The sequence below is a fragment of the Pseudophryne corroboree genome, chromosome 6 (genome assembly GCF_028390025.1).
Source record: "Pseudophryne corroboree isolate aPseCor3 chromosome 6, aPseCor3.hap2, whole genome shotgun sequence".
In the NCBI taxonomy this organism is placed as follows: Eukaryota; Metazoa; Chordata; class Amphibia; order Anura; family Myobatrachidae; genus Pseudophryne; species Pseudophryne corroboree.
Window position 1 is genome coordinate 568,892,525 of NC_086449.1, and position 27,649 is coordinate 568,920,173.

Genomic DNA, 27,649 nt, shown 5'->3' on the forward strand with positions numbered 1-27,649 from the left:
TGATACCCTGGATAGGGACAGTATTTTACAGACTTTAGAGCAATTAAAGGATGCTTTTCTTTATATGCGAGATGCTCAGAGGGATATTTGCACTCTGGCATCGAGAGTAAGTGCGATGTCCATATCTGCCAGAAGGAGTTTATGGACACGACAGTGGTCAGGTGATGCGGATTCCAAACGGCATAGGGAAGTATTGCCGTATAAAGGGGAGGAATTATTTGGCGTCGGTCTATCGGATCTGGTGGCCACGGCAACGGCCGGGAAATCCACCTTTTTACCTCAGACCCCCTCCCAACAGAAAAAGACACCGTCTTTTCAGCCGCAGTCCTTTCGGTCCTATAAGAACAAGCGGGCAAAAGGACAGTCATATCTGCCCCGAGGCAGAGGAAAGGGTAAGAGAGGGCAGCAAGCAGCTCCTTCCCAGGAACAGAAGCCCTCCGCGGGTTCTGCAAAGCCCTCAGCATGACGCTGGGGCTTTACAAGCGGACTCAGGAACGGTGGGGGGTCGACTCAAGAATTTCAGCGCGCAGTGGGCTTGCTCACAGGTGGACCCCTGGATCCTGCAGGTAGTATCTCAGGGTTACAGGTTGGAATTCGAAAAGTCTCCCCCTCGCCGGTTCCTAAAGTCTGCTTTGCCAACGTCTCCCTCAGACAGGGCGACGATATTGGAAGCCATTCACAAGCTGTTTTCTCAGCAGGTGATAGTCAAGGTACCCCTCCTACAACAGGGAAAGGGGTATTACTCCACGCTATTTGTGGTACCGAAGCCGGACGGCTCGGTAAGACCTATTCTAAATCTGAAATCTTTGAACCTGTACATACAAAAATTCAAGTTCAAGATGGAATCACTCAGAGCAGTGATAGCGAATCTGGAAGAAGGGGACTTTATGGTGTCCCTGGACATAAAAGATGCTTACCTGCATGTCCCAATTTGCCCTTCACATCAAGGGTACCTCAGGTTCGTGGTGCAAAACTGTCATTATCAGTTTCAGACGCTGCCGTTTGGATTGTCCACGGCACCTCGGGTCTTTACCAAGGTAATGGCCGAAATGATGATTCTTCTGCGAAGAAGAGGCGTATTAATTATCCCTTACTTGGACGATCTCCTGATAAGGGCAAGGTCCAGAGAACAGCTGGAGGACGGAGTAGCACTAACCCAAGTAGTGCTGCAACAACACGGGTGGATTCTGAATTTTCCAAAATCTCAGTTGACCCCGACAACACGTCTGCTGTTCCTGGGAATGATTCTGGACACGGTTCAGAAAAAGGTGTTTCTTCCGGAGGAGAAAGCCAAGGAGTTATCCGAACTTGTCAGGAACCTCCTAAAACCAGGAAAAGTGTCTGTGCATCAATGCACAAGAGTCCTGGGAAAGATGGTGGCTTCTTACGAAGCAATCCCATTCGGCAGATTCCACGCACAAACTTTTCAGTGGGATCTGCTGGACAAATGGTCCGGATCGCATCTGCAGATGCATCAGCGGATAACCTTATCGCCACGGACAAGGGTGTCTCTTCTGTGGTGGTTGCAGAGTGCTCATCTGTTAGAAGGCCGCAGATTCGACATACAGGACTGGGTCCTGGTGACCACGGATGCCAGTCTGAGAGGCTGGGGAGCGGTCACACAGGGAAGAAACTTCCAGGGAGTATGGTCAAGCCTGGAGATGTCTCTTCACATAAATATACTGGAGCTAAGAGCGATTTACAATGCTCTAAGTCTGGCAAAACCCCTGCTTCAGGGTCAGCCGGTGTTGATCCAGTCGGACAACATCACGGCAGTCGCCCACGTAAACAGACAGGGCGGCACAAGAAGCAGGAGAGCAATGGCAGAAGCTGCAAGGATTCTTCGCTGGGCGGAAGATCATGTGATAGCACTGTCAGCAGTGTTCATTCCGGGAGTGGACAACTGGGAAGCAGACTTCCTCAGCAGACACGATCTACACCCGGGAGAGTGGGGACTTCATCCAGAAGTCTTCCACATGATTGTGAACCGTTGGGAAAAACCAAAGGTGGATATGATGGCGTCTCGCCTCAACAAAAAACTGGACAGGTATTGCGCCAGGTCAAGAGACCCTCAGGCAATAGCTGTGGACGCTCTGGTAACACCGTGGGTGTTCCAGTCAGTGTATGTGTTTCCTCCTCTGCCTCTCATACCCAAAGTACTGAGAATTATAAGGCAAAGGGGAGTAAGAACGATACTCGTGGCTCCGGATTGGCCAAGAAGAACTTGGTACCCGGAACTTCAGGAGATGCTCACGGAAAATCCGTGGCCTCTACCTCTAAGGCGGGACCTGATTCAGCAGGGACCGTGTCTATTCCTAGACTTACCGCGGCTGCGTTTGACGGCGTGGCGGTTGAACGCCGAATTCTAAGGGAAAAAGGCATTCCGGAAGAGGTCATTCCTACACTGGTTAAAGCCAGGAAGGAGGTGACTGCACAACATTATCACCGCATTTGGAGAAAATATGTTGCGTGGTGTGAGGCCAGGAAGGTCCCCACGGAGGAATTTCAACTGGGTCGATTCCTGCATTTCCTACAAACAGGATTGTCTATGGGCCTCAAATTGGGGTCCATTAAGGTTCAAATTTCGGCCCTGTCGATTTTCTTCCAGAAAGAATTGGCTTCAGTTCCTGAAGTCCAGACTTTTGTTAAAGGAGTACTACATATACAGCCCCCGGTGGTGCCCCCTGTGGCTCCGTGGGACCTTAATGTAGTTTTGGATTTTCTCAAATCCCATTGGTTTGAGCCACTCAAATCGGTGGATTTGAAATATCTTACGTGGAAAGTAACCATGCTACTGGCCCTGGCTTCAGCCAGGAGAGTATCAGAATTGGCGGCTTTATCGTATAAAAGCCCATATCTGATTTTCCATTCGGACAGGGCAGAACTGCGGACGCGTCCTCATTTTCTGCCTAAGGTGGTGTCAGCGTTTCATCTGAACCAGCCTATTGTGGTGCCTGCGGCTACTAGCGATTTGGAGGATTCCAAGTTGCTGGACGTTGTCCGGGCATTGAGAATATATATTTCAAGGACGGCTGGAGTCAGAAAATCTGACTCGCTGTTTATACTATATGCACCCAACAAACTGGGTGCTCCTGCTTCTAAGCAGACGATTGCTCGTTGGATTTGTAGCACAATTCAACTTGCACATTCTGTGGCAGGCCTGCCACAGCCTAAATCTGTCAAGGCCCATTCCACAAGGAAGGTGGGCTCATCCTGGGCGGCTGCCCGAGGGGTCTCGGCATTGCAACTCTGCCGAGCAGCTACGTGGTCGGGGGAGAACACGTTTGTAAAATTCTACAAATTTGATACCCTGGCTAAAGAGGACCTGGAGTTCTCTCATTCGGTGCTGCAGAGTCATCCGCACTCTCCCGCCCGTTTGGGAGCTTTGGTATAATCCCCATGGTCCTGACGGAGTCCCCAGCATCCACTAGGACGTCAGAGAAAATAAGATTTTACTTACCGATAAATCTATTTCTCGTAGTCCGTAGTGGATGCTGGGCGCCCATCCCAAGTGCGGATTGTCTGCAATACTTGTACATAGTTATTGTTACAATAAAATCGGGTTGTTATTGTTGTGAGCCGTCTGTTCAGAGGCTCCTACGTTTGTCATACTGTTAACTGGGTTCAGATCACAAGTTGTACGGTGTGATTGGTGTGGCTGGTATGAGTCTTACCCGGGATTCAAAATCCTTCCTTATTGTGTACGCTCGTCCGGGCACAGTATCCTAACTGGGGCTTGGAGGAGGGTCATAGGGGGAGGAGCCAGTGCACACCACCTGATCCTAAAGCTTTATTTTTGTGCCCTGTCTCCTGCGGAGCCGCTAATCCCCATGGTCCTGACGGAGTCCCCAGCATCCACTACGGACTACGAGAAATAGATTTATCGGTAAGTAAAATCTTATTTTTATTAGGTATGTATTAAAATCTTATTGTGTAGAAAGTGCAGATTGTCCCTTGTAAAATCAACGTTAACAGTTTCTTATACACAAACAAACAGATTAAGGGGGAATTCAATTAGATGCAGTAATTTACCGTGGATAATTGAGCGATTAATTTGTTCCCAAAGCCAGCAGTCATCAGGGGGTTTTTTTCCATCTGACTGGGGAAAATAAATAAATCCCAGATAATGGGGTCTATTAAATTCTAGTCGGAACTGCCGTCTAGTCGGAAAGATGGCAGTTTCCAACTTTTTTAGGTCGAATCATGATTCGACCTATTCAATGAGGCTGACGTTTTTCCGACTTGTCGGAAAACATGTAGCTAGGCGGATTAGCTGCAGTTCCATGTGTTTTGTCGGTTTTGCGGCCAAATCAGACAGGTTTTAGTCCTGTTTTCGACAATGCCAATCCGACTTTAAAAAAAAGAGGGCGGTCCCCTCGTGACATCTTACGTCTTAGTTGTTCTTTTGTTATTCATATTGGATCGTTAGAAAGTAACATTTTACACAACAGAAAATATTAAGGATTTTTGGGATGGTTGGTTGTTTAGTTTTCAGAAGGGTGTTTCCTTGTTGAGGTACCATATTAATCTTCCTAATATTTTATTTGTCTAATGTGAAATAGTAAACAGAACACTTGATTAGTTCACTTTCTTACAATTTTAATAATAAACCCCCCCCCCCCCCCCCCCCCCTTCTTTTTTTTTTTTTTTTTCTGTACATTTGGGGTAGATTGTCTTTGCTGTGTGGGGCGTATAAGCAAGCTGATTGTATTTTCTGAGGACTAATTGTTCTGTAAACAACACAAAAAACAAGGTATACAGTACTTTGTGTGAGTACTGCATAAACAAATTACTGATATTGATGTCACAGTGTGATCAGCCCAAAAGGTACCAATATTTGCCCAGCAGATTGATGAGAAAAGCCTCCATGTAGAAGGTGTTTTTAATTAAAACCAGATTCCTGAATGTGTACTGTATATAAAAAAATAAAATATAAATATATACTGTTTTGTTCTTTTGATACCTGACGAAAGTGCCGCGACATTAAACGGCACTGAAACGTTGCTTTGTCAAACTGTGCCTTAAAGAGTGAGTTACTTAGACGCCAGGAGTGCTGCATATACGGACTTTGTAATTTCATTATGGATGCGGGCACCCGGCGCAGCATGCTTGCATAGTGAGAGAGACGGACATTGGGATTTGTGTTTATATATATATATATATATATATATATATATATATATATATATATAATGTATGTATGTATATAAAATTATATTTTTTTTATTTATTTATTTGTAGATGAGGGGTTGGATATTAAGCATTCACGTCACTAACAGACATAATTTTCCTGTGGAATTGTATTACAGGTTGAGTATCCCATATCCAAATATTCCGAAATACGGAATATTCCGAAATACGGAATTTTTTGAGTGAGACTGAGATAGTGAAACCTATTGTTTTCTGAGGCTCAATGTACACAAACTTTGTTTAATACACAAAATAATCTAAAATATTGTATTAAATTACCCTCAGGCTGTGTATATAATGTGTATATGGAACATAATTGAATCGTGTGTATGTGCACACACTTTGTTTAATGCACAAAGTTATTAAAAATATTGACTAAAATGTCCTTCAGGCTGTGTGTATAAGGTGTATATGAAACATAATTGCATTCTGTGCTTAGACTTGGGTTCCATCACCATGATATCTCATTATGGTATGCAATTATGCCAATATAAGGAAAAATCCGATATCCAAACTACCCCTGGTCCCAAGCATTTTGGATAAGGGATACTCAACCTGTATCTTTAAGACGCCTATAAAAATTAACTGTGCACTGGGAATATATCTAACACTATGCACTGTATGATGTGGATGTGACACATTTTTAATCATTTTATGGTGAATTAAAAATCTGTGAATTTGAAAGTAATCTCAACTATTATTCTGAGTGGCTGAGCATTGTTGCTTAAGAATAAGTCATATTGACTTAATTGGTAACGCCCTCTGATTGTGTATGAAAATGAAGGAAAATCTCTCTCTCTCTCTCTCTCTCTCTCTCTCTCTCTCTCTCTCTCTCTCTCATATATCTATATATATAGATATATAGATATATATACATATTATATCTCTATGTATATATATATATATATATATATATTTCTCTCTCAATCTCTCTATATATATATATATATATATATATATATATATATATATATATATGTATATATACACATAATCTATATTTATCTATATATCTCTATATATACTGTGGATGGAGATAGATAGATTGATATATAAATTTACTTAATTTACATAAAAAGTACAGTTGTATATTGTCTCTATTGGATATATTTTACGTATTTTCAATTTATTTTTGCATTTTTCACTTTTATATAAAATCTTTACTGTTTTAGAGCATACAACCTGGAGTTGTGACTCACAGGCTACCTAAATTTGGCATATGCAATAGTCAGGGCCGCATCAGGAGGTACTCCTGTATGGGACACACTTGCACCAATGACCTCAGGCACTTAATATTTACCAGGAGATGTTTGCCTGTGAATAAAAAGTAGTCCAGCACTGGCATCCTTGGTGCTGGTGGGCCCCTCTGTAATTTGTCCTGGACACCAGCATTTCTGGTGGCAGCCCTGGCTAGAATGACTGTATTTAAATAAAGGTGTGAAATTTTAACTTGTTTATCCAGGCTGGGTCCACAACCATTTTTTGTACTGGGAGTATTACTTTCAATACAGGACTAAAAGCAACTGAATAATAAGCTATTCACAGTATGTAATCCACTTTCACTCTACCAATTCCTGTAAATAATCTGCTAAACAAATATACATGTTTTAACTGTAACAGAAAATTCCCAGCAGTGCAAACATACTGCAGATTAGATCTCAACTTTATTAAAACTAATAGTCATTTAGTTGAAGGTCAAACCTTAATGTCAGTAAAAAAAATTGTTCCCTGTGTTTATGGAATTGATACATTATTATTATTATTATTATTATTATTATTATTATTATTATTATTATTATAATGTGCTGCTGCAATGATCTTACTTTACTTAAATCACTAGGTGGAGCCCTTTCCTTCCTAATATCTTTCTCCCCCAGACTTTTTTTTTTTTTTTCTATAGCACACACTTTGCATGGGATGTGCAAATTCAAGATTAAAAATAAATAAATGTCTACTTATATAATATGGAAATATTTAGTATCGTGTCTAATCTTCAAAACAAATGTTTTGTACGGAACACAGCGTCCATGTTCTGCCACTAATCCAAGTTGTGCTGCAGAATTTAGAACACTTTGAATTCCAGCAGTATCAGAGTTCTTCACAGCTTTACAGTAACAAGTGAGAGAGACTTCACAATTTCCAGGCCGGCAGAGCAGTGTAGCACGGCAGTAGCACAGGGCACAGTGCCTTTTTCTGGAATGGCATCTTTTATGTTCTATTCAGTTAAAAAATAGGAAAATTGAATATATAACTCTTTATATCTCCCAACTTTCTATAAAATGGTTGCGTAGTTGCACCATGTCATCATAAGCGTTATATACTTATATTGGTTATTGTTAATGTTTACTGCCTTTTAGTGGCGAAATAAGCATATGCACTATGGGCCTGAAGCTGTGTACACACGGTAAGATTTTTGCTTGCGATTTTGACTATATAGTCAAATTCGCAAGGAAAGTTAGTGCAGATCGCAAGGTGAAAGTCACCTTGCGATCCCGATGCGCGGGGCCGGGAGGTCGGTACCGCAAGCCTAGATAGACTGGTACAAGCAAGTCAATTCTGACTAGTATAAAAGTATATTCAAAATTGACACTTAGCCAAAATCACACATAGCCAGTGTCGCAAGGACAGTCATCTAGGCTTGCGATACCGACCACAGTCCATATTGCATAGTGAGAATCAGGCATAGTAGTACACACCTTCATTCAGGTTGGATCGCAGTGTGCGATCCAAACAGAATTATTAAGAAAAAGATAGTTACATAGTTAGTGAGGTTGAAAAGAGGCAAAATGCCCATCAGGTTCAACCTGTATTCTGTGTTGAGCTGTTCATATTATTATGCACCTGCTGAAGTAATGGTTTAGTACCAATTGACAACTATGATTCTTACCACTCCCAGATATTGTCACTATGTTAAGTGCTATAACCCTGGATACTTTTTCCAGTTAGAAATTTGTCCAATCCGTTTTTAAATGCATTTACAGAGTCCACCATTATTACCTTCTTCGGCAGAGAGTTCCAAATCTTTATTGCCCTTACCGTGAAGAACCCTTTCCTACGTTGTGTACGGAATTTTCTCTCCTCTAGCCTCAGCGAGTGCCCATGTATCCTATACAGAGTTTTTTTTAATAAACAAATCCCCTGCTAACTCCTTGTAATGACCCTTTACATATTTGAAGATATTAATAATGTCTCCTCTTAGATGTCTCTTCTAGAGTATACATATTTAACCTAGTAAGCCTTTCCTCATACTCCAATGTCTCTAACCCTTTAATCAGTTTAGTAGCTCGCCTTTGCACTCTTTCGAGTTCCCTGATATCTTTTTTTTTTTATAATATGGTGCCTAAAATTGAACACAATATTCCAGGTGCGGACGTACCAATGATTTGTACAGCGGCAGGATTACATCCTCGTCCCTTGTCTCAATGCCCCGTTTTATGCACGCAAGCACTTTACTTGCCTTTTTTGTTGAATTTTGACATTGTGTACTGTAATTAAGCCTATTATCTAAGAGCACCCCCAAAATGAAAATGCAATCGCCTCTGCCTGTCAATCAGGCGGGGAGGGGGAGGGGTCAACGCTACTTTCCAGGGAGGTGACGGAGCGATGCAGAGCTGTACAAACGGTGACAGTGCGGCGTGAACAGGGGAGTATCGGGGGTTTTATCACGGCGGCTGCATGATGTCACACGCAGCTATCGCGAACATGGCGGCGGGCCTCCTGCCGGCGCAGCTAAACTGCACTGGTAGGAGGCTTCACTAATTTCTACGATGAAGCAGAACTTGCAAGGTGACCACAATTTCTGCTTCATCAAGGGGGGGAGGCGGCGGTCAGTATGCTGGGCAGCCTTGCCCTACAATGGGCGGCCCCCAGCATGCTAGGAAAAGGATTGCAAATTCTGCTAATTACTGAATTAGGCCCAATATGTAGTGATTCTAGCCCATCTACTTGTAAACTGGAGATTTTAGCTGAAATGCAGCAATTCAGATTGAAAATCTGAGGCTAGCAATAACATCCTCTTTAGTACGTGTTCTATACTGTGTACCTTGGCAGGGACCACCACTACTGTTTGTTTTTATTTATTTATTTTCTCTCAACAATATTGCTGTACTCCGTAAATGCGTTTCACCCATAATGCTGATTTGTTTATGGAAGTCTAGTTAAGTAAAGTTTAACGGTTTGTTATCAGGATAACTATGGTACTATACAGTATGTTGACTAAGAGTCACATGTCTAGATTACCCGTTGTGATGACTCCAGATCCTGGAAAAGTTTAAATATAGACAGGCATTAGTTCATTGTTGTCACAACTCTAATTGGTTGACTGCACTTTGGAATCCATTCATTTAAACGTCTCTACACTGTATCATACTACAATACACTACAGCACAGGTCCTCAAACTCTGTCCTCGGGACCCCACACAGTGCATGTTTTGCAGGTAACCCAGCAGGTGCATAGGTGTATTAATTACTCACTGACACATTTTAAAAGGTCCACAGGTGGAGCTAATTATTTTACTAGCGATTCTGTGAGGAGACCTGCAAAACATGCACTGTGTGGGGTCCTGAGGACCGAGTTTGAGAACCTGTGCACTACAGTATTGTGCCCTGGAGAAGGAACAGTTACCGGAGTTGGAAAGAGGAAATTACTCATGAACTTGGGCAGTGCTTAGTACCACATTTACAAATGGGGGTGATGTATCAAATCTTGGAGAGAGATAAAGTAGCAACCGATCAGCTTTTAACTTTGTTTCAAACACATCCTGTAACACAGAGGTTCTCAAACTCTGTCCCCGGGGGCACACACAGTGCATGTTTTGCAGGTAACCGAGCAGGTGCACAGGTGTATTAATTACTCACTGACACATTTTAAAAGGTCCACAGGTGGAGCTAATTATTTCACTTGCGATTCTGTGAGGAGACCTGCAAAACATGCAATGTGTGTGCCCCCGAGGACTGAGTTTGAGAACCTCTGCTGTAACATAACAGAAGCTGATTGTCTTATACTTTCTATCTCCAAGGTTTGGTACATCTACCCTATAGCTCTTTAATTACAAGGTTTTGTAAACATGTTTTGTTGATACTTATCAGAGATAAACCATTGATAGGCTGCTATATATAGATTGTCAATAGTTTTTATAACATAAATACAAAATTGTGCTGCGCTCAATCCTGATGATTGTAATGTGCTGACACCTCAATTTGTTACACACTAGTTGTCTGCATAGTTTGAAGGTGTATATCCTAAACACAAGAAAGTGATGTATCAGACCATGACCCTTATAGTTAACCTGTACAAATTACACAGTATAGTATATACCAGATCGTAGATGAAATAATTTTGTGGCAAATGTATTTTTAAAGCACTAGGCTCTGTTTATTTAAATAATATAGTCCAGTAATGTCCATATCCTTTCTCAAAGTCACTCTTTCTTAATGCGGCGTCCCGCATACAAGTTTTACCAGAATCTGATTGGTACAGTCTTTTGAGCACTCAATTACTTCTGCAGTGATACTGGAAAAGGTACTTGAGTCTTCACGGTGTGGAGCACTCAGTGTTAAATCATAAGGTACACAGACATAGGGGTTTCCTCCGGACTGGCTTCCTCCTCTCACCCTGGCTGCCCGTGGTGCGTCCTGCTTCAGACGCCCCTCGTGCGCCAGTCGGTTCGATTATGCAGCCTGTCTGAGGTAAGGGAGTCTGGGGGGCGCTCTACGGAGCTGCTCACCAGTCTAGCCCTGCCTCGTACGGACAGTCACCTGTTGCCTTTTCCCGCTGATAACCCGAGCTCCGACACCGACTTCCTTCTTCGTCCCGCGGTTGCTAGGTTACGAGCGCGCTCTCCGGATGTCCGGGTCACGTGACCGGGTCTTTCGTGGGTAGTCTCGTCCCCTCAGCTCCGTGCGGCAATGATCAATGAAATGTGGATAATAAAATCAGTGGTGCCTCCAACGCGTTTCAGCCTCTGTCAGGCCTTCCTCTGGGAGAATGATGTGTTTGATTAGTGAATAGTTCTGATTTTTAAAGGTTGAATGGAATGTCTCTTTCGATCATGTGGTCTTCATAAAATTAATATATTAGAATTGCTGGTGTTAATAGATGTATACATCTATTAACACCAGCAATTCTAATATATTAATTTTAAAGGGATATTAGACTTTTAGATAAGGAAGAAATACACAATCCGGACCCTTAAGATTAATCAGGTTATCCTATACACTAAATAGAAAGGAGTCTAGACCAATAGGAGCAGCATATGAAGACCACATGATCGGAAGAGACATTCCATTCAACCTTTAAAAATCAGAACTATTCACTAATCAAACACATCATTCTCCCAGAGGAAGGCCTGACAGAGGCTGAAACGCGTTGGAGGCACCACTGATTTTATTATCCACATTTCATTGATCATTGCCGCACGGAGCTGAGGGGATGAGACTACCCACGAAAGACCCGGTCACGTGACCCGGACATCCGGAGAGCGCGCTCGTAACCAAGCAACCGCGGGACGAAGAAGGAAGTCGGTGTCGGAGCTCGGGTTATCGGCGGGAAAAGGCAACAGGTGACTGTCCGTACGAGGCAGGGCTAGACTGGTGAGCAGCTCCGTAGAGCGCCCCCCAGACTCCCTTACCTCAGACAGGCTGCATAATCGAACCGACTGGCGCACGAGGGGCGTCTGAAGCAGGACGCACCACGGGCAGCCAGGGTGAGAGGAGGAAGCCAGTCCGGAGGAAACCCCTATGTCTGTGTACCTTATGATTTAACACTGAGTGCTCCACACCGTGAAGACTCAAGTACCTTTTCCAGTATCACTGCAGAAGTAATTGAGTGCTCAAAAGACTGTACCAATCAGATTCTGGTAAAACTTGTATGCGGGACGCCGCATTAAGAAAGAGTGACTTTGAGAAAGGATATGGACATTACTGGACTATATTATTTAAATAAACAGAGCTTAGTGCTTTCAAAATACATTTGCCACAAAATTATTTCATCTACGATCTGGTATATACTATACTGTGTAATTTGTACAGGTTAACTATAAGGGTCATGGTCTGAAACATCACTTTCTTGTGTTTAGGATATACTACACCTTCAAACTATGCAGACAATTAGTGTGTAACAAATTGAGGTGTCAGCACAGTACAATCATCAGGATTGAGCGCAGCACAATTTTGTATTTTTGCTTCTATTGTGAGTTTGGTCACCTTTTAAGTGCAGCAGCTTATTCGAAACAAAAAGGGACTCAGTGCGCAGTTAAGCAAACAATTTTGATTTACAGTTTTTATAACATGTCAGGATGGTATACAGCTATATTTGTGTTTCAGTTGCTTTCTGCTAGAATAGTTGAGTATTATCTTGAAATGTAATATGCTCATGTCAAGCCTTGCTCTTCCTGGATAGCAGAAGTGTCCATGCCAAATAATGGGAATATTACACCACAGTCAGCTGCTTCTCCACGTATTGTCTGCTAGTCTCAATGTAAATGTTGTTCTGTTTTTAGAAGGCCTTTGGGTTCTTGTTTTCCCTGCCCTGCGACAAATTGGGAAAGCCTGTCAGTATCAAGTAACAGTTACACTGCAGCTTTTTTTAGAGCTTATTTTTCTGTTTTCCAACAATGTTTACTGTCCTAAAGTCATCATGTTGTCAGAGTGTGTTAGTAATTATGCACTCCCCAAAATACTTAATTCTATTTTAAAAATTGTCCTTTATAAACAGATTTTTATTAAATTAGTTTTGTTGATTGCTATCCCATTCCCTAACTTAGGGGGGCATTTAGTAAGCAGTGATAAGAGCAAGGAAGTCAGCCAGTGGAGAAGTTGCCCCATCAACCAATCAGCAGCTCTGTATAATTTTATAGTATGCAAATTATAGATGTTACTTCAGTGCTGATTGGTTGCCATGGGCACTTCTCCACTGGCTCACTTCTCTGCTCAAGAGTGATAAGATTATCACTGCTTAGTAAATGCCCCCCTTAGTTTTAATGTCAAGCTAACTAGTGGTATGCAGAGTTTATGATGGGTACACACGCACACACGCAATGTTATATGACACTTGTGGCGTGTTTAAACTATGTTGGCTAAAAAAACAGCTTTGTTTACAGGCAAGCAATGAAAACCTGATATGTTTTTGTAACATTTTGGATAAAATGCTTTAATCCCACGAGGTTCTGCATAATAAGAGTTTTATTTACCAACAGAAAAGCAGCAATCGTTTTGGATATAGTAGTTTATTAACAGATAACAAAGTTTACAGTTTGGTGTAGAATTGCTGCTGTTCAATGGTCTGTCTTTGCTTCTCTGCAGATACAGCTGTACTCTGAAGCAAGTGTAGCACTCTTACAGCTGAACGATCCCAAAGACTTCCATGATCTCAACATACAGTCAAAAAAAAATATGACTATAGAAGGAAAGGAGGTGACGTTGAATCCTGCTTACTTGCTGTGGGATCTTAGTGCTGTCAGCCAGGTATGCAATGAAGTCACCATCTTCCTCCTTGGGTTACCAGGCTCGGTACCAAGCTGTCTGTCTGTCTGTCTGTCTGAATTCTAAGAGATAGTATGCTAATTGACAACTACCATGAATATAACTGGGGCGCAAAGGTCACAGATCATGTTTCATGCCTGAAGTTTAAAAGTCCTTGTGCATTTACATTTCTTCTTGATGTATAGAGCACATAATGACATTTATTTAAAAACTTACATAGAATCTTACTTTTAATGAACTTTGTATGCATTAAATGGCACGTGAAAAAGACATAAAGTGAACAAGCTCTAAACCATTGTAAGTACATAAAGTTATTAACTATAACCTGTGCAGCCCCTTTATCCCTTTTTGTTCAAAGGTTCTGGAAAATGTCCAACATTTCCTGAGCAAGCAGGAGTCGTATAGTTTGAAAGCTACAGAATCTGTACTCAAGTTCATTAATTATAGAGAGAAACCACACTACTGCTCTTGGAATGAAAGGCTATCCTATAGTAAAAGCTGAAAATCGTTCTCATTGCCGTTATATCATCACTGCTCGCCACCGTGCTATGGTACCACTACAGCCGTCTAGTCCTGCTTATTCAACCACCAGTTTGAATGCTTACCATTGGCTTTTCTGGCGATCCCTTTCCTCAGTTCTCCAGTGCTGGTATTGGGACACTGTGTGAGTCCTGGTGCATTAAGTCTTACCAATGTTTTGCTATAATCCCTGGCATCTCTGCTTGTGAGAGTCGCCACATGGTTTAAAAAGGATCTGCTGTCCTTGATCTGGCTGCAGTTCTAAGACATCGATTTTTGGTAACCCTGCAGGGCATCCCCCTTTTCATCATCTTCTTCATCCCTGAATGGTTCAAGTGATTGTGGCCTTCTAGATTTATCTAATCTGCTCCTGTATTATCTCCCTTGACCTATCTACCATGCTATTTTTCAACTTGCTTTAATACAGCTGTGATTTTGTTTTTTGTTTTCTTACTGGTTGTGTGATTATCCCTATTGTCCTATTTTTCTAACCTGTTACTGAACACTGTTACTTGGGTTTGTCTCTACTCTCCTCGGCTGTGGATACTGCTTTTATTTTTGAGTTATATCATTTGACATTTGCTATGAATAGATTTATTATAACTCCAACTAGGGCACTATTCCCTAATACAGGCTAACCGAGAGGTCCTTCCATCCTGATGCCTTCCCCGTTGACTCTCCAGAGGGTTCCTACCCCTCCACCTGTGGAGATCTTTTTTTCCCCTACCACACTGGACACTTGCCAAGTCTGTCCCTCCAGCCTTATTTCTTGCTTATGAGGACATATCCCTGGCTATAAAAAACCTAATGGTGTCTCTGATGCTATAGCAAGCCGCTCAATCCAATGGTCAGAAAATGTGATACATTTTGGTGAGCATGTCCCAGATATTCATACCCTCAAGTAACAAGATATTTTCTTGCAGAAAACTCAACGTCAATTATTGATCAAGTTGGACTATTGTTTTTGTTGCAACAATCTTTGTTTAGTGCGCCTTCCTGAACATGTGCTAGGTTAGAACAAATCACTTCACCATTAAGGGGTGTATTTAATTGATGTCTGATCCTTACCTACCAGATTTCAGTTCTTGATGATGTGTTTCCTCCAACAAACATCCAAAACTTTCCATACTTAGCAGGTAACTGCTTTTGCATCTTGTAGCTGCTAATCACGTGGGATTATCAGACAGATACATGTCCCAGTTATGTTATCCTACTTGCTAGGGCACATGGTTATACAACACATTTTGCGTAATTCTTATGCATGGAACAAAACTCTGCTTGTAGTCTCCTTCTGCAATATAGGATTAGTATTCAGTATATAACAAGCAATTACATCTTACTGATGTATGGCACCTAACCACCCACGTAGATGGACAATGAAGTCCTTGCTTATCATCACACAGTGGTAGAAAGGTGTACGTTCTCCTGGGTTTGGACCATTTTTATGAGACTCTGCACAGGTGGGAATTTCCCAAGTTATAGAGTTTCTACAGACAACATATTCTCACCTCACTCCCTGCACTGTAGGCAGTGGCTTAATTTCCTCTCATATCAACAAGGCATCCACTAGAGCTGCCCACTTTCTTCTTTACTAATTGCCCTTGTTTTAGAACCCTTAGCAAGATCCATTCATGCTAATTATACAGGTTGGAAAGTCAGATCTTAAACTCTTTACAGATGTGTTCACATATACTTTTGCTCAAATTGCTCTGTTTGGTGCGCCTTAGACTTTGCGACTTACGAGGTGTGGCTACTAAATATCGAGATTGATGCTATAATTTACGTTTAATTATATTAAGTACATATTAACTCCATTCCCCATCTATGTGCTCCCCTTCTGCAGCCATACACCTCTGCATTCTTAATTTTCATTGGTCAAAGCCATGTTGTAGCTCATTATCTATCAGCTGTCTTAACAACTCCGTTGTTGTTTTCTTCTTTACCTAAATAATATCCCTTTAATACTAGCAAAAAAATTCCCGGGATATTGCACGTGAACGCGCATCAACCCGGGATTTTGCTTAGTCTGAAAGGGTCTTAAAGGAATGTCCTGGGGTCCAGCGTCCCAGCATTTCATCCCAGGTCGCGACCTGGGTTGAAGCTGGAATTGACCTGGGATGTTTGCAGTGTTAACGGGTTAAGGCGAACCGGTACCCGTTCCCGGAATAGGAGCATCGGCTGTGACGTCCCCAACCCGACAATATCAAGCCCCAACTATAGAATCCTTCAAAAGTAGACACAAGACTTTCCTGTTTACTCAAGCATTTCTATAATGTCCCTTTTATTATCTTCATGCTTCTGTATTTTATGAAAATGTACTTCATTATTTCTCTGACGTCCTAGTGGATGCTGGGAACTCCGAAAGGACCATGGGGAATAGCGGCTCCGCAGGAGACTGGGCACAACTAAAGAAAGCTTTTAGGTCACCTGGTGTGCACTGGCTCCTCCCACTATGACCCTCCTCCAAGCCTCAGTTAGATTTTGTGCCCGGCCGAGGTTGGATGCACACTAGGGGCTCTCCTGAGCTTCTAAAAAGAAAGTATATAATTAGGTTTTTTATTTTACAGTGAGACCTGCTGGCAACAGGCTCACTGCAGCGAGGGACTAAGGGGAGAAGAAGCGAACCTACCTGCTTGCAGCTAGCTTGGGCTTCTTAGGCTACTGGACACCATTAGCTCCAGAGGGATCGACCGCATGGAACTGGCCTTGGTGTTCAGTCCCGGAGCCGCACCGCCGTCCCCCTTACAGAGCCAGAAGCAAGAAGAGGTCCGGAAAATCGGCGGCAGAAGACATCAGTCTTCACCAAGGTAGCGCACAGCACTGCAGCTGTGCGCCATTGCTCCTCATACACACTTCACACTCCGGTCACTGAGGGTGCGCGCCCTGAGCAGCAATAAAAACACCTTGGCTGGCAAAAATACCACAATATATAGCCCCAGAGGCTATATATGTGATAATTACCCCTGCCAGAATCCATAAAAAAGCGGGAGAAAAGTCCGCGAAAAAGGGGCGGAGCTATCTCCTTCAGCACACTGGCGCCATTTCTCCTTCACAGATCCGCTGGAAGGAAGCTCCCTGGCTCTCCCCTGCAGTCTACACTACAGAAAAGGGTAAAAAAAGAGAGGGGGGGGCACTAAATTTAGGCGCAGTATATATAACAGCAGCTATAGGGGACATAACTCAGTTAGTCCCTGCATTATATAGCGCTCTGGTGTGTGCTGGCATACTCTCACTCTGTCTCCCCAAAGGGCTTTTGTGGGTCCTGTCCTCTGTTAGAGCATTCCCTGTGTGTGTGCGGTGTGTCGGTACGGCTGTGTCGACATGTTTGATGAGGATAATGTGGAGGCGGAGCAGATGCCTATAGAAGGGATGTCACCCCCTGCGGGGCAGACACCTGAGTGGATGGACTTATGGAAGGAATTGCGTGCACGTGTCGACTCCTTACACAAAAAATTTGACGACATACCAAATGCGGGACAGCCGGCTTCTCAGCTCGTGCCTGTCCAGGCGTCTCAAAGGCCAACGGGGGCTCTAAAACGCCCGCTACCTCAGATGGCAGACGCGGATGTCGACACGGATACTGACACCAGTGTCGACGACGATGAGTCTAGTCTAATGTCCACTAAGGCCATTCGTTGCATGATTGAAGCAATGAAAGAGGTGTTACAAATTTCTGATATAAACCCAGGTACCACTAAAAAGGGTATTATGTTTGGGGAGAAAAAACTACCTGTAGTTTTTCCCCCATCAGAAGAATTAAATGAAGTGTGTGAAGAAGCATGGGCTTTCCCTGATAAAAGATTGGTAATCTCTAAGAAGTTACTAATGGCGTTCCCTTTCCCGCCAGAGGATAGGTCACGTTGGGAGACACCCCCTAGGGTGGATAAAGCGCTCACACGTTTGTCTAAAAAGGTGGCACTACCGTCTCCGGATACGGCCGCCCTCAAGGAACCTGCTGATAGAAAGCAGGAGGCGATCCTGAAGTCTGTATATACACACTCAGGCATTATACTTAGACCAGCTATTGCGTCAGCATGGATGTGCAGTGCTGCCGCTGCGTGGTCAGATTCGCTGTCAGAAAATATTGACACCCTAGACAGGGACACTATTCTGCTAACCATAGAGCATATAAAAGACTCAGTCGTATACATGAGAGATGCACAGAGGGAGATCTGCCGGCTGGCATCTAAAATAAGTGCATTGTCCATTTCTGCTAGGAGAGGCTTATGGACTCGCCAGTGGACAGGGGATGCAGATTCAAAAAGGCACATGGAAGTTTTGCCTTATAAGGGTGAGGAGTTATTTGGGGATGGTCTCTCGGACCTAGTTTCCACAGCAACTGCTGGGAAGTCAGCATTTTTACCCCATGTTCCCTCACAGCCTAAAAAGGCGCCGTTTTATCAGGTACAGTCCTTTCGGACTCAGAAAAACAGGCGTGGAAAAGGCGGGTCCTTTCTGTCCAGAGGCAGAGGTAGGGGAAAAAGGCTACAACAAACAGCAGGTTCCCAGGAGCAAAAGTCCTCCCCCGCTTCTTCCGAGTCCGCCGCATGACGGTGGGGCTCCACAGGCGGAGCCAGGTACGGTGGGGGGCCGCCTCAAAAATTTCAGCGATCAGTGGGCTCGCTCACAGGTGGATCCCTGGATCCTGCAAATAGTATCTCAAGGGTACAAACTGGAATTCGAGGCGTCTCCACCCCACCGGTTCCTAAAATCTGCCTTGCCGATTACTCCTTCAGACAGGGAGGCTGTGCTAGCGGCAATTCACAAGCTGTATTCCCAGCAGGTGATAATCAAGGTGCCCCTACTTCAACAAGGACGGGGTTACTATTCCACACTGTTTGTGGTACCGAAACCGGACGGTTCGGTGAGACCCATTTTAAATTTGAAACCCTTGAACACATACTTAAAAAAATTCAAGTTCAAGATGGAATCGCTCAGGGCGGTTATTGCAAGCCTGGACGAGGGGGATTACATGGTATCCCTGGACATCAAGGATGCTTACCTGCATGTCCCCATTACTTTCCTCACCAGGAGTACCTCAGATTTGTGGTACAGGATTGCCATTACCAATTCCAGACGCTGCCGTTTGGACTCTCCACGGCACCGAGGGTGTTTACCAAGGTAATGGCGGAAATTATGATACTCCTTCGAAGAAAGGGAGTTTTAATTATCCCGTACTTGGACGATCTCCTAATAAAGGCGAGGTCCAAGGAGCAGTTGTTGGTGGGAGTAGCAGTATCTCAGGAGGTGCTACACCAGCACGGTTGGATTCTGAATATTCCAAAATCACAGCTGGTTCCGACGACACGTCTACTGTTCCTGGGTATGATTCTGGATACAGTCCAGAAAAAAGTGTTTCTCCCGGAGGAGAAAGCCAAGGAGCTGTCATCTCTAGTCAGAGACCTCCTGAAACCAAAACAGGTATCGGTGCATCACTGCACGCGGGTCCTGGGAAAGATGGTGGCTTCTTACGAAGCAATTCCTTTCGGCAGGTTCCATGCCAGAATCTTTCAGTGGGACCTGTTGGACCAATGGTCCGGATCGCATCTTCAGATGCATCGCCTAATAAATATTTTGGAACTAAGGGCCATTTACAATGCCCTAAGTCAGGCAAAATCCCTGCTTCTACACCAGCCGGTACTGATCCAGTCAGACAACATCACGGCAGTCGCCCATGTAAATCGACAGGGCGGCACAAGAAGCAGGATGGCAATGGCAGAAGCCACAAGGATTCTCCGATGGGCGGAAAATCACGTACTAGCACTGTCAGCAGTGTTCATTCCGGGAGTGGACAACTGGGAAGCAGACTTTCTCAGCAGGGACGACCTCCACCCGGGAGAGTGGGGACTTCATCCAGAAGTCTTCACGCTGATTGTAAATCGATGGGAACGGCCACAGGTGGACATGATGGTGTCCCGCCTAAACAAAAAACTAGAGAGATATTGCGCCAGGTCAAGGGACCCTCAGGCGATAGCTGTGGACGCTCTAGTGACACCGTGGGTGTACCAGTCAGTTTACGTGTTCCCTCCTCTGCCTCTCATACCAAGGGTACTGAGAATAATAAGAAAACGAGGAGTAAGAACAATACTCGTGGTTCCGGATTGGCCAAGACGAGCGTGGTACCCGGAACTTCAAGAGATGATCTCAGAGGACCCATGGCCTCTGCCGCTCAGACAGGACCTGCTGCTGCAGGGGCCCTGTCTGTTCCAAGACTTACCGCGGCTGCGTTTGACGGCATGGCGGTTGAACGCCGGATCCTGAAGGAAAAGGGCATTCCGGAGGAAGTCATTCCTACGCTGATTAAAGCCAGGAAAGATGTAACTGCAAAGCATTATCACCGCATATGGCGGAAATATGTTGCTTGGTGTGAGGCCAAAAAGGCCCCAACAGAGGAATTTCAACTAGGTCGATTTCTGCATTTCCTACAAGCAGGAGTGACTATGGGCCTGACATTAGGCTCCATTAAGGTACAGATCTCGACTCTGTCGATTTTCTTCCAGAAAGAACTAGCTTCACTACCTGAAGTTCAGACGTTTGTAAAAGGAGTGCTGCATATTCAGCCCCCGTTTGTGCCTCCAGTGGCACCTTGGGATCTCAACGTGGTGTTGAGTTTCTTAAAATCACATTGGTTTGAGCCACTTAAAACCGTGGATCTAAAATATCTCACGTGGAAAGTGGTCATGTTATTGGCCTTGGCTTCAGCCAGGCGTGTGTCAGAATTGGCAGCTTTGTCATGTAAAAGCCCTTATCTGATTTTCCATATGGATAGGGCGGAATTGAGGACTCGTCCCCAGTTTCTCCCTAAGGTGGTATCAGCTTTTCACTTGAACCAACCTATTGTGGTGCCTGCGGCTACTAGGGACTTGGAGGATTCCAAGTTACTGGACGTAGTCAGGGCCTTGAAAATTTACGTTTCCAGGACGGCTAGAGTCAGGGAAACTGACTCGCTATTTATCCTGTATGCACCCAACAAACTGGGTGCTCCTGCTTCTAAGCAGACTATTGCTCGCTGGATTTGTAGCACAATTCAGCTGGCGCATTCTGCGGCTGGACTGCCGCATCCTAAATCAGTAAAAGCCCATTCCACAAGGAAGGTGGGCTCATCTTGGGCGGCTGCCCGAGGGGTCTCGGCTTTACAACTTTGCCGAGCTGCTACTTGGTCACGTTTGCAAAATTCTACAAATTTGATACCCTGGCTGAGGAGGACCTTGAGTTCTCTCATTCGGTGCTGCTGAGTCATCCGCACTCTCCCGCCCGTTTGGGAGCTTTGGTATAATCCCCATGGTCCTTTCGGAGTTCCCAGCATCCACTACGGACTACGAGAAATAGATTTACCGGTGAGTAAAATCTTATTTTTCTGTACTGTATTATGCTATGTATCTGGTAAGCGCCTTGAGTCCTATTGGAGAAAGAGCGCTATATAAATAAAATTATTATTATTATAAGTCTGAAGGGGATCTCGAGCCGGGTTGCACCCGGGAAGCATCTGTGTACAATTAAATGTAAAAGGGGTATAACTGATGCAAAGCTGGTTTCCTATAGTACAGATTTGACTTTCGGGAAAAGAGAGATGTCACACGGTGCAAGGTCTAGCGAGTATGGAGGGTGTTCTAGCACTGCAATCTGTTTCTCGGCCAAAAATGCTTCACAGAGAGAGCTGTGTGGGCTTGTGCGTTGTCCTGATGGAGGATGAAACCATTTTTCCACAACTCTGGCCTCTTTCTTCCGATTCTTTCCCACAAAGTTTATGGAACATTTTTGTAGTAATGTTTCATTGTTGCGGCTTCTGGTACCCAGTCTGCCAAAATAACACCCTTAATATCAAATAAAACAATTAACGTGGCTTTCAGTTTGGGTTTGCTTTGACGGGCTTTCTTCATTCTTGGTGATGATGGTGTTTTTTTCGGTGCACGGACTGGCATTTTGTCTCAGGATCTAGAAATGCAATTCCGTTTGAATTTGTTCCAGAATGTCTGTTACAAATTTGCTTAATGGATAACGTGCCTTGGTATCTATTGCTAACACAAATTGCTTTAGTAACAGGGACACTTACTGAGTTGGCTGGCATCATGCTAATTTCAATAATTGTATGTCAAATCTGTATGTATGAATTGGTTTTATTATGGTTATGTAAAGTGTCAAGTTCAAAAAATTGTAAGACAAGAAGGGAGAAAAGAAGTGGTGAAATTGAGTGGGATGTACTAGAGGGGATTAGTGGCGCTACCAATCAAAGGACTGTGGACCTAATTCAGATCTGATCGCAGCAGCAAATTTGTTAGCAGTTGGGCAAAACCATGTGCGCTGCAGGTGAGGCAGATATAACATGTGCATGGAGAGTTAGATTTGGGTGGGGTGTGTTCAAACTGAAATCTAAATTGAGTGTAAAAATAAAGCAGCCAGTATTTACCCTGCACAGAAACAAAATAACCCACCCAAATCTAACTCTCTCTGCAAATGTTATATCTGCCTCCCCTGCAGTGCACATGGTTTTGCCCAACTGCTAACAAATTTGCCTGCTGCGATCAACTCTGAATTACCCCCTTTGTCATGTTGTAGAGGGTGAGTGCAGAACATTAATGATTTATGTATGCCCAGATTTATCAAGCCTTGGAGAGCAATAAATAGCACGGTGATAAAGTACCAGCCAATCAGCTCCTAACTGTCCTTTTTCAAACACAGCCTGTGATATGGAAGTTAGGAGCTGATTGGTTGGTACTTTATCACCGTGGTATTTATCACTCTCCAAGGCATGATAAATGGGGGCCACAGTCTGATAATTCTCATTATTATTAAATAGTTTGTTTAACGTTATGGCTTCTTTCACAGCTGTGTACAGTAAGTAAAGAGAGCACAGACAATGCTCCCCATGTATAAATAGAAACAAGAAGGGAATAAATAATGTGAGCGCTTATTACTGTAACATTTGCAACAATAAAGGCTGCTCAAAGTCTGTGTGATTTCTTCCTTCGTTTATGTTTAGCAAAGTAATGGGTATCTGTGCCTACCAGCACTTTTGTATCTGACCACACGAATGATGACATGTTATGTACACCGTAGCCATGCATCCATCTGTGTGATTTATGTATGCATACTACTTGTGGTAAAATGTGGGTGCTGGATCACACTGACGCAGAGCGTTTTCATTGTGGGACAAATATGTTTTATAAGTGTAATATTATTCTTTTATATGATTATGATGTGATATAAAGACCATAGGGGGTGGGGGTATTGGGATTTACAGCTAGGTGCCATTCATATCCATACACTGTTGCAAATAACACATCCCTGTGTAACTTCTTAAATAATGTCAAAGCCAAATACCTCTGCAATGAGATCAATGTTTGCTCTTGTTTATATGTACTAAGTATGTCACGCTACCCCATGAAAGCCCATAATCTAGATATATTTATCTTGTAAGATTGCTTCCCTCCATACTAGGTATCATAGGTACGATACCTTGGTAACAGGCCCATTTTCCCTTCATGAGCCATGGGGTTAGAGACCTATTTTCTACCACACTCATCCGCCAGTCATTTTTTGTTTAGCCGACTGGTCCAGGATGTGAGCCGAGGTCTGTGCATAAGAATGGGTTACGGTCGTTAGGTCGACACAACTTAGGTCGACCACTGAAGGGTGACAATGCCATTAGGTTGACATGGATTAGGTCGACATGGCCGTTAGGTAGACAGGTCAAAAGGGCGACATAAGTTTTTCACTTTTTTTTTTTTTTTTTACATTTTTGGGATTTTTTCATACTTAACGATCCACGTGGAGTACGATTGGAACGGTAACCTGCCCGAAGCTCGCAAGCCATGTGAGGGGACACGGTGCACTAATTTGGGTTCCCCGTCACTTTACGGAGAAAAGGACACCAAAAACCTCATGTCGACCTTTTGACATGTCGACCTTTTGACATGTCGACCTAATGGCAATGTCGACCTAATGAGTGTCGACCTAAGTTGGGTCGACCCATACCCATTATAAATGGTGAAATTCGCACTGCAGCTGTAGTGCTTGTTCTGGGGTAAATACGTCTAGCATTTTATAGCAGCACTGACCATTTCAATAGCCTGCATTGTCTTTCATCTGCATGTGAGATATATAGTGAGGATTGTAAGCTGCAGCATACTGTACCATGCGTTGAATTGATAAGCCCAGGGATCACATAACAGATGAACACCTATATATGTTAAATGTGGAATTTTACAAATGTAGCAATGCTCATCTTTGCTGCAACGTGGCATGCTGTATGGTGTGCCGGGCTGTATCTCTTCGCAGTCTATGATCACTCTATTAACTCCCAATGGAATTAATGGAGTGATTGACAGCTGCGGATAGTCACAGCCTGGCGTAGCACACCGCGTTGCAGCAAAGATGAACGTGGCTACATCTGTACGTTACCATCTAGTGACCTCTGTGATCACTGTACAGTCTAAGAGAAACTCTGTGATTGTTATACAAAACTGAGTCATCTTAGCAACACAGATTATTGTTATTATGTGATGTGCAGGCTAATGAATCTTATGCAGTGCAGTTATCTTTAGGACACTATATAATGCAGTGCCCCCAAATCTCTGATAAGATCATAATATACAGTAGATGCTCTAAATCTCTGGTAGCCTAATAATATGGCCATAATGTATAACTCCCACCTAAAAATATTGATTGACTTTTTGAAAGGCAGCCCCCTCCCCCCAGGTAGCTTTAGAAGAACCCCCGTGAGAATCACATATTGCAGATGCCATCTGTGGTGGCATTACAAGGCTATTGCAAATGATTTCCATAGCTTATCTGCATTATTGTGCTGTCACTCAGTTTGTCTGTGCAGGAAAGACATCAGGACTGAAATTGTAACAGTCTGAGAGCTTCAGGTATCAGTGCAATTTCTAAAGGTGTGTATACACTAGACTATATTGTGTACGATGTGCCCGATTCGAACACATCATTCGCGATATTGTCTAGTGTGTATGCACTATGTTGCGACGCCAGCAAGGGCCATACTGCCGAAATGCAGCATGGCCTCCACTCCCCTCCCTGTAGTCGTTCGTCGCTGTCGGTATCAGCAAGTGTGTATGCACTTGGCGATGCCAGCACCCCTGCCCGGTCCCATTGCTGATGACATTGCATTGTTTGCAAGTCGTTTATTTTGTATGCAACTTAAGATTTAGGGGTCTATTTACTAAGCCTTGGATGGAGATAAAGTCATTGGAGATGAAGTTCCAGCCAATCAGCTCCTAACTGCCATGTCACAGGCTGTGTTTGAAAAATGACAGTTAGGAGCTGATTGGCTGGTACGTTATCTCCAGCAACTCTATCTCCATCCAAGGCTTAGTAAATAGATCCCAAAGTCACTAGTTTTACAGCAGCAATAATTTAAAATGTAATACCACCTTTTTTCAGGCTACTACATTTGGGCCTATATGTACAGATACCTCAGTGGCCACTGCTAGAGGTGTATCATATTGTTTTTTTTGTTTTGTTTTTCTCAAACTGTACTATCGATGCTGGGCTGCAACTTTAATCACCTAAGGAATTCTTTTTAAACAGAATTTATAAGTTGCATATGAAATTTGATGGAACTGCGGTGGGATGTAATGGAGTCCGAGATCACCAGAGGTGCGGGATGCCGGACGATGTTTGAAGTTTTTTTTATTTTGGTTTTTTTTTAAAGGTGCAATCACTTACAAGGCATTACCTTGTTGGTAATCCCTTTCAAGGCATTGCCCCTTTAAAAAATGTCAGATCGGTCAGCATCCCGCAACTCCGGCGATTTCGGACTCCGTTGTATCCCACCATTAGTGTGAGGAAAAGCCACGGCTGCTGTGTTGCAGCTTTTCATATACAGATTCAGACTCCTTCGCACACTGATGTACAAATCTCGGACATCAGATTGATCAGTGTAAGCTAGCAAAGTAGTTTTGTCTGTTTTATTTATGTAAGATGCACATTTTGAGCTAAAATCAAGCTAATTCATGTCCGGCCTCTTTCCACTAAAGCTACCTTTCAAATAAAATGCAAATTAAAAAATATAAACAACATTTTTTAGATTAAAGCAGTGACAAAAAAAATAAAAAATACAATATCCTTACTGGCTAGGTTTGCAAACCCCTAACCTAGGGGGTCATTCCGAGTTGATCTCTCGCTAGCAGTTTTTAGCAGCCGTGCAAACGCATTGTCGCCGCCCTGTGGGAGTGTATTTTCGCTTTGCAGAAGTGCGAACGCTTGTGCAGCAGAGCGCCTGCAAAATCTTTTTGTGCAAAACAAGACCAGCCCTGTAGTTACTCTTCGTGTGCGTTGATTCTAATGACGGAGGGATGGCTTTTGACGTCACACACCCGCCCAGCGAACTCCCAGCCACGCCTGCCTTTTTTCTGCCACGCCTGCGTTTTTCTAAGCACTCCATGATAACTGTCAGTTGACACCCAGAAACGCCCACTTCATGTCAATCTTCCTGCGTTCGGCCGTGCGTCAGGAATGTTCGTTAGACTCTGTGCAAACCCACGATGCTCATTGTACCTGTACGACGCGCCTGCACATTGCGGTGCATACGCATGTGCAGAAATGCAGATTTTTAGCCTGATTACTGCGCTGTGAACAACGGCAGCTAACTATCAACTCGGAATGACCCCCCCTAATACTTTGTTGCAGCACCTTTTATTTTCATTATAGCAGTGAGCCATTTTTGAATATGTTTTTCTCAACTTGGCAATTCTGTCCCATTTTCCTGCAAGAAAGTTAAGTCCCTAAAACTTCTGAGGAAAATCCTGTAGACGGCTCTCTTTACAAAGGGAATGAGGTCTGTTCTCCAACTGCCCATTGCAAGACTTTGATCTTCCTTTCTGAATCCATTCCTTTATGACTTGGATGTGTTCTTTGGATCATTATCATGTTGGAAGGTCAAATTCTCCCCATCTCCAGCTTTCTGACAGATGCCAACAGGTTTCATTCCAAGATATCTTGATGGAGCTGTTCATTATGTCCTCTATACTGATTTGAGCCCCCAGGCCCAGCTTAAGAAAAGCAGTTCCAGAGCATGATGCTACATGACCATGCTCCACAGTAGATGCATAGTAGTGGCAGGGTTGGATTTCTTATCTGGAAAATCAAAGGGGTTTTGTGCTGAAGCCTCATCAACTTCATTTATACTATGCATGGAAGATAAAACCCTATAAATCCCATGAGAGAAGCGACCTGCTGCAGAAATGGCATACTTAACTGCTCTAGGGGTTTATCAAACAAGGATGTAGCACCAGAATAGTGTATAATTAACAAAAGCAATCCCTGTTTGATTGACAAAAGCAGTGTTGTACAGTTAAGGTGTGTACACACGGTGAGATCCTTCCTATGCCCGATTTTGACTATGCGATTTCCTTGAACTCCCCCAGAGCCCAGACAGCACAGATTTTGACTATCTGTACTTTTGATTTTGTCTATGTACGATTTTGACTAAGTGCCAATT

General features: G+C 43.5%; 1 protein-coding gene across 3 annotated transcripts in view; it reads left to right on the forward strand.

Moving 5' to 3' along the window:
* The window catches only part of GNPTAB (N-acetylglucosamine-1-phosphate transferase subunits alpha and beta), a 189,186-nt gene that overhangs the window by 94,614 nt on the left and 66,923 nt on the right, over window positions 1–27,649 (forward strand). For all 3 annotated transcript variants that reach the window (XM_063927810.1, XM_063927809.1, XM_063927811.1), the window contains exon 8: window positions 13,492–13,653. In XM_063927810.1, coding sequence (XP_063783880.1) covers window positions 13,492–13,653 — 162 coding nt within the window. The remainder of the gene's footprint in view (window positions 1–13,491; window positions 13,654–27,649) is intronic.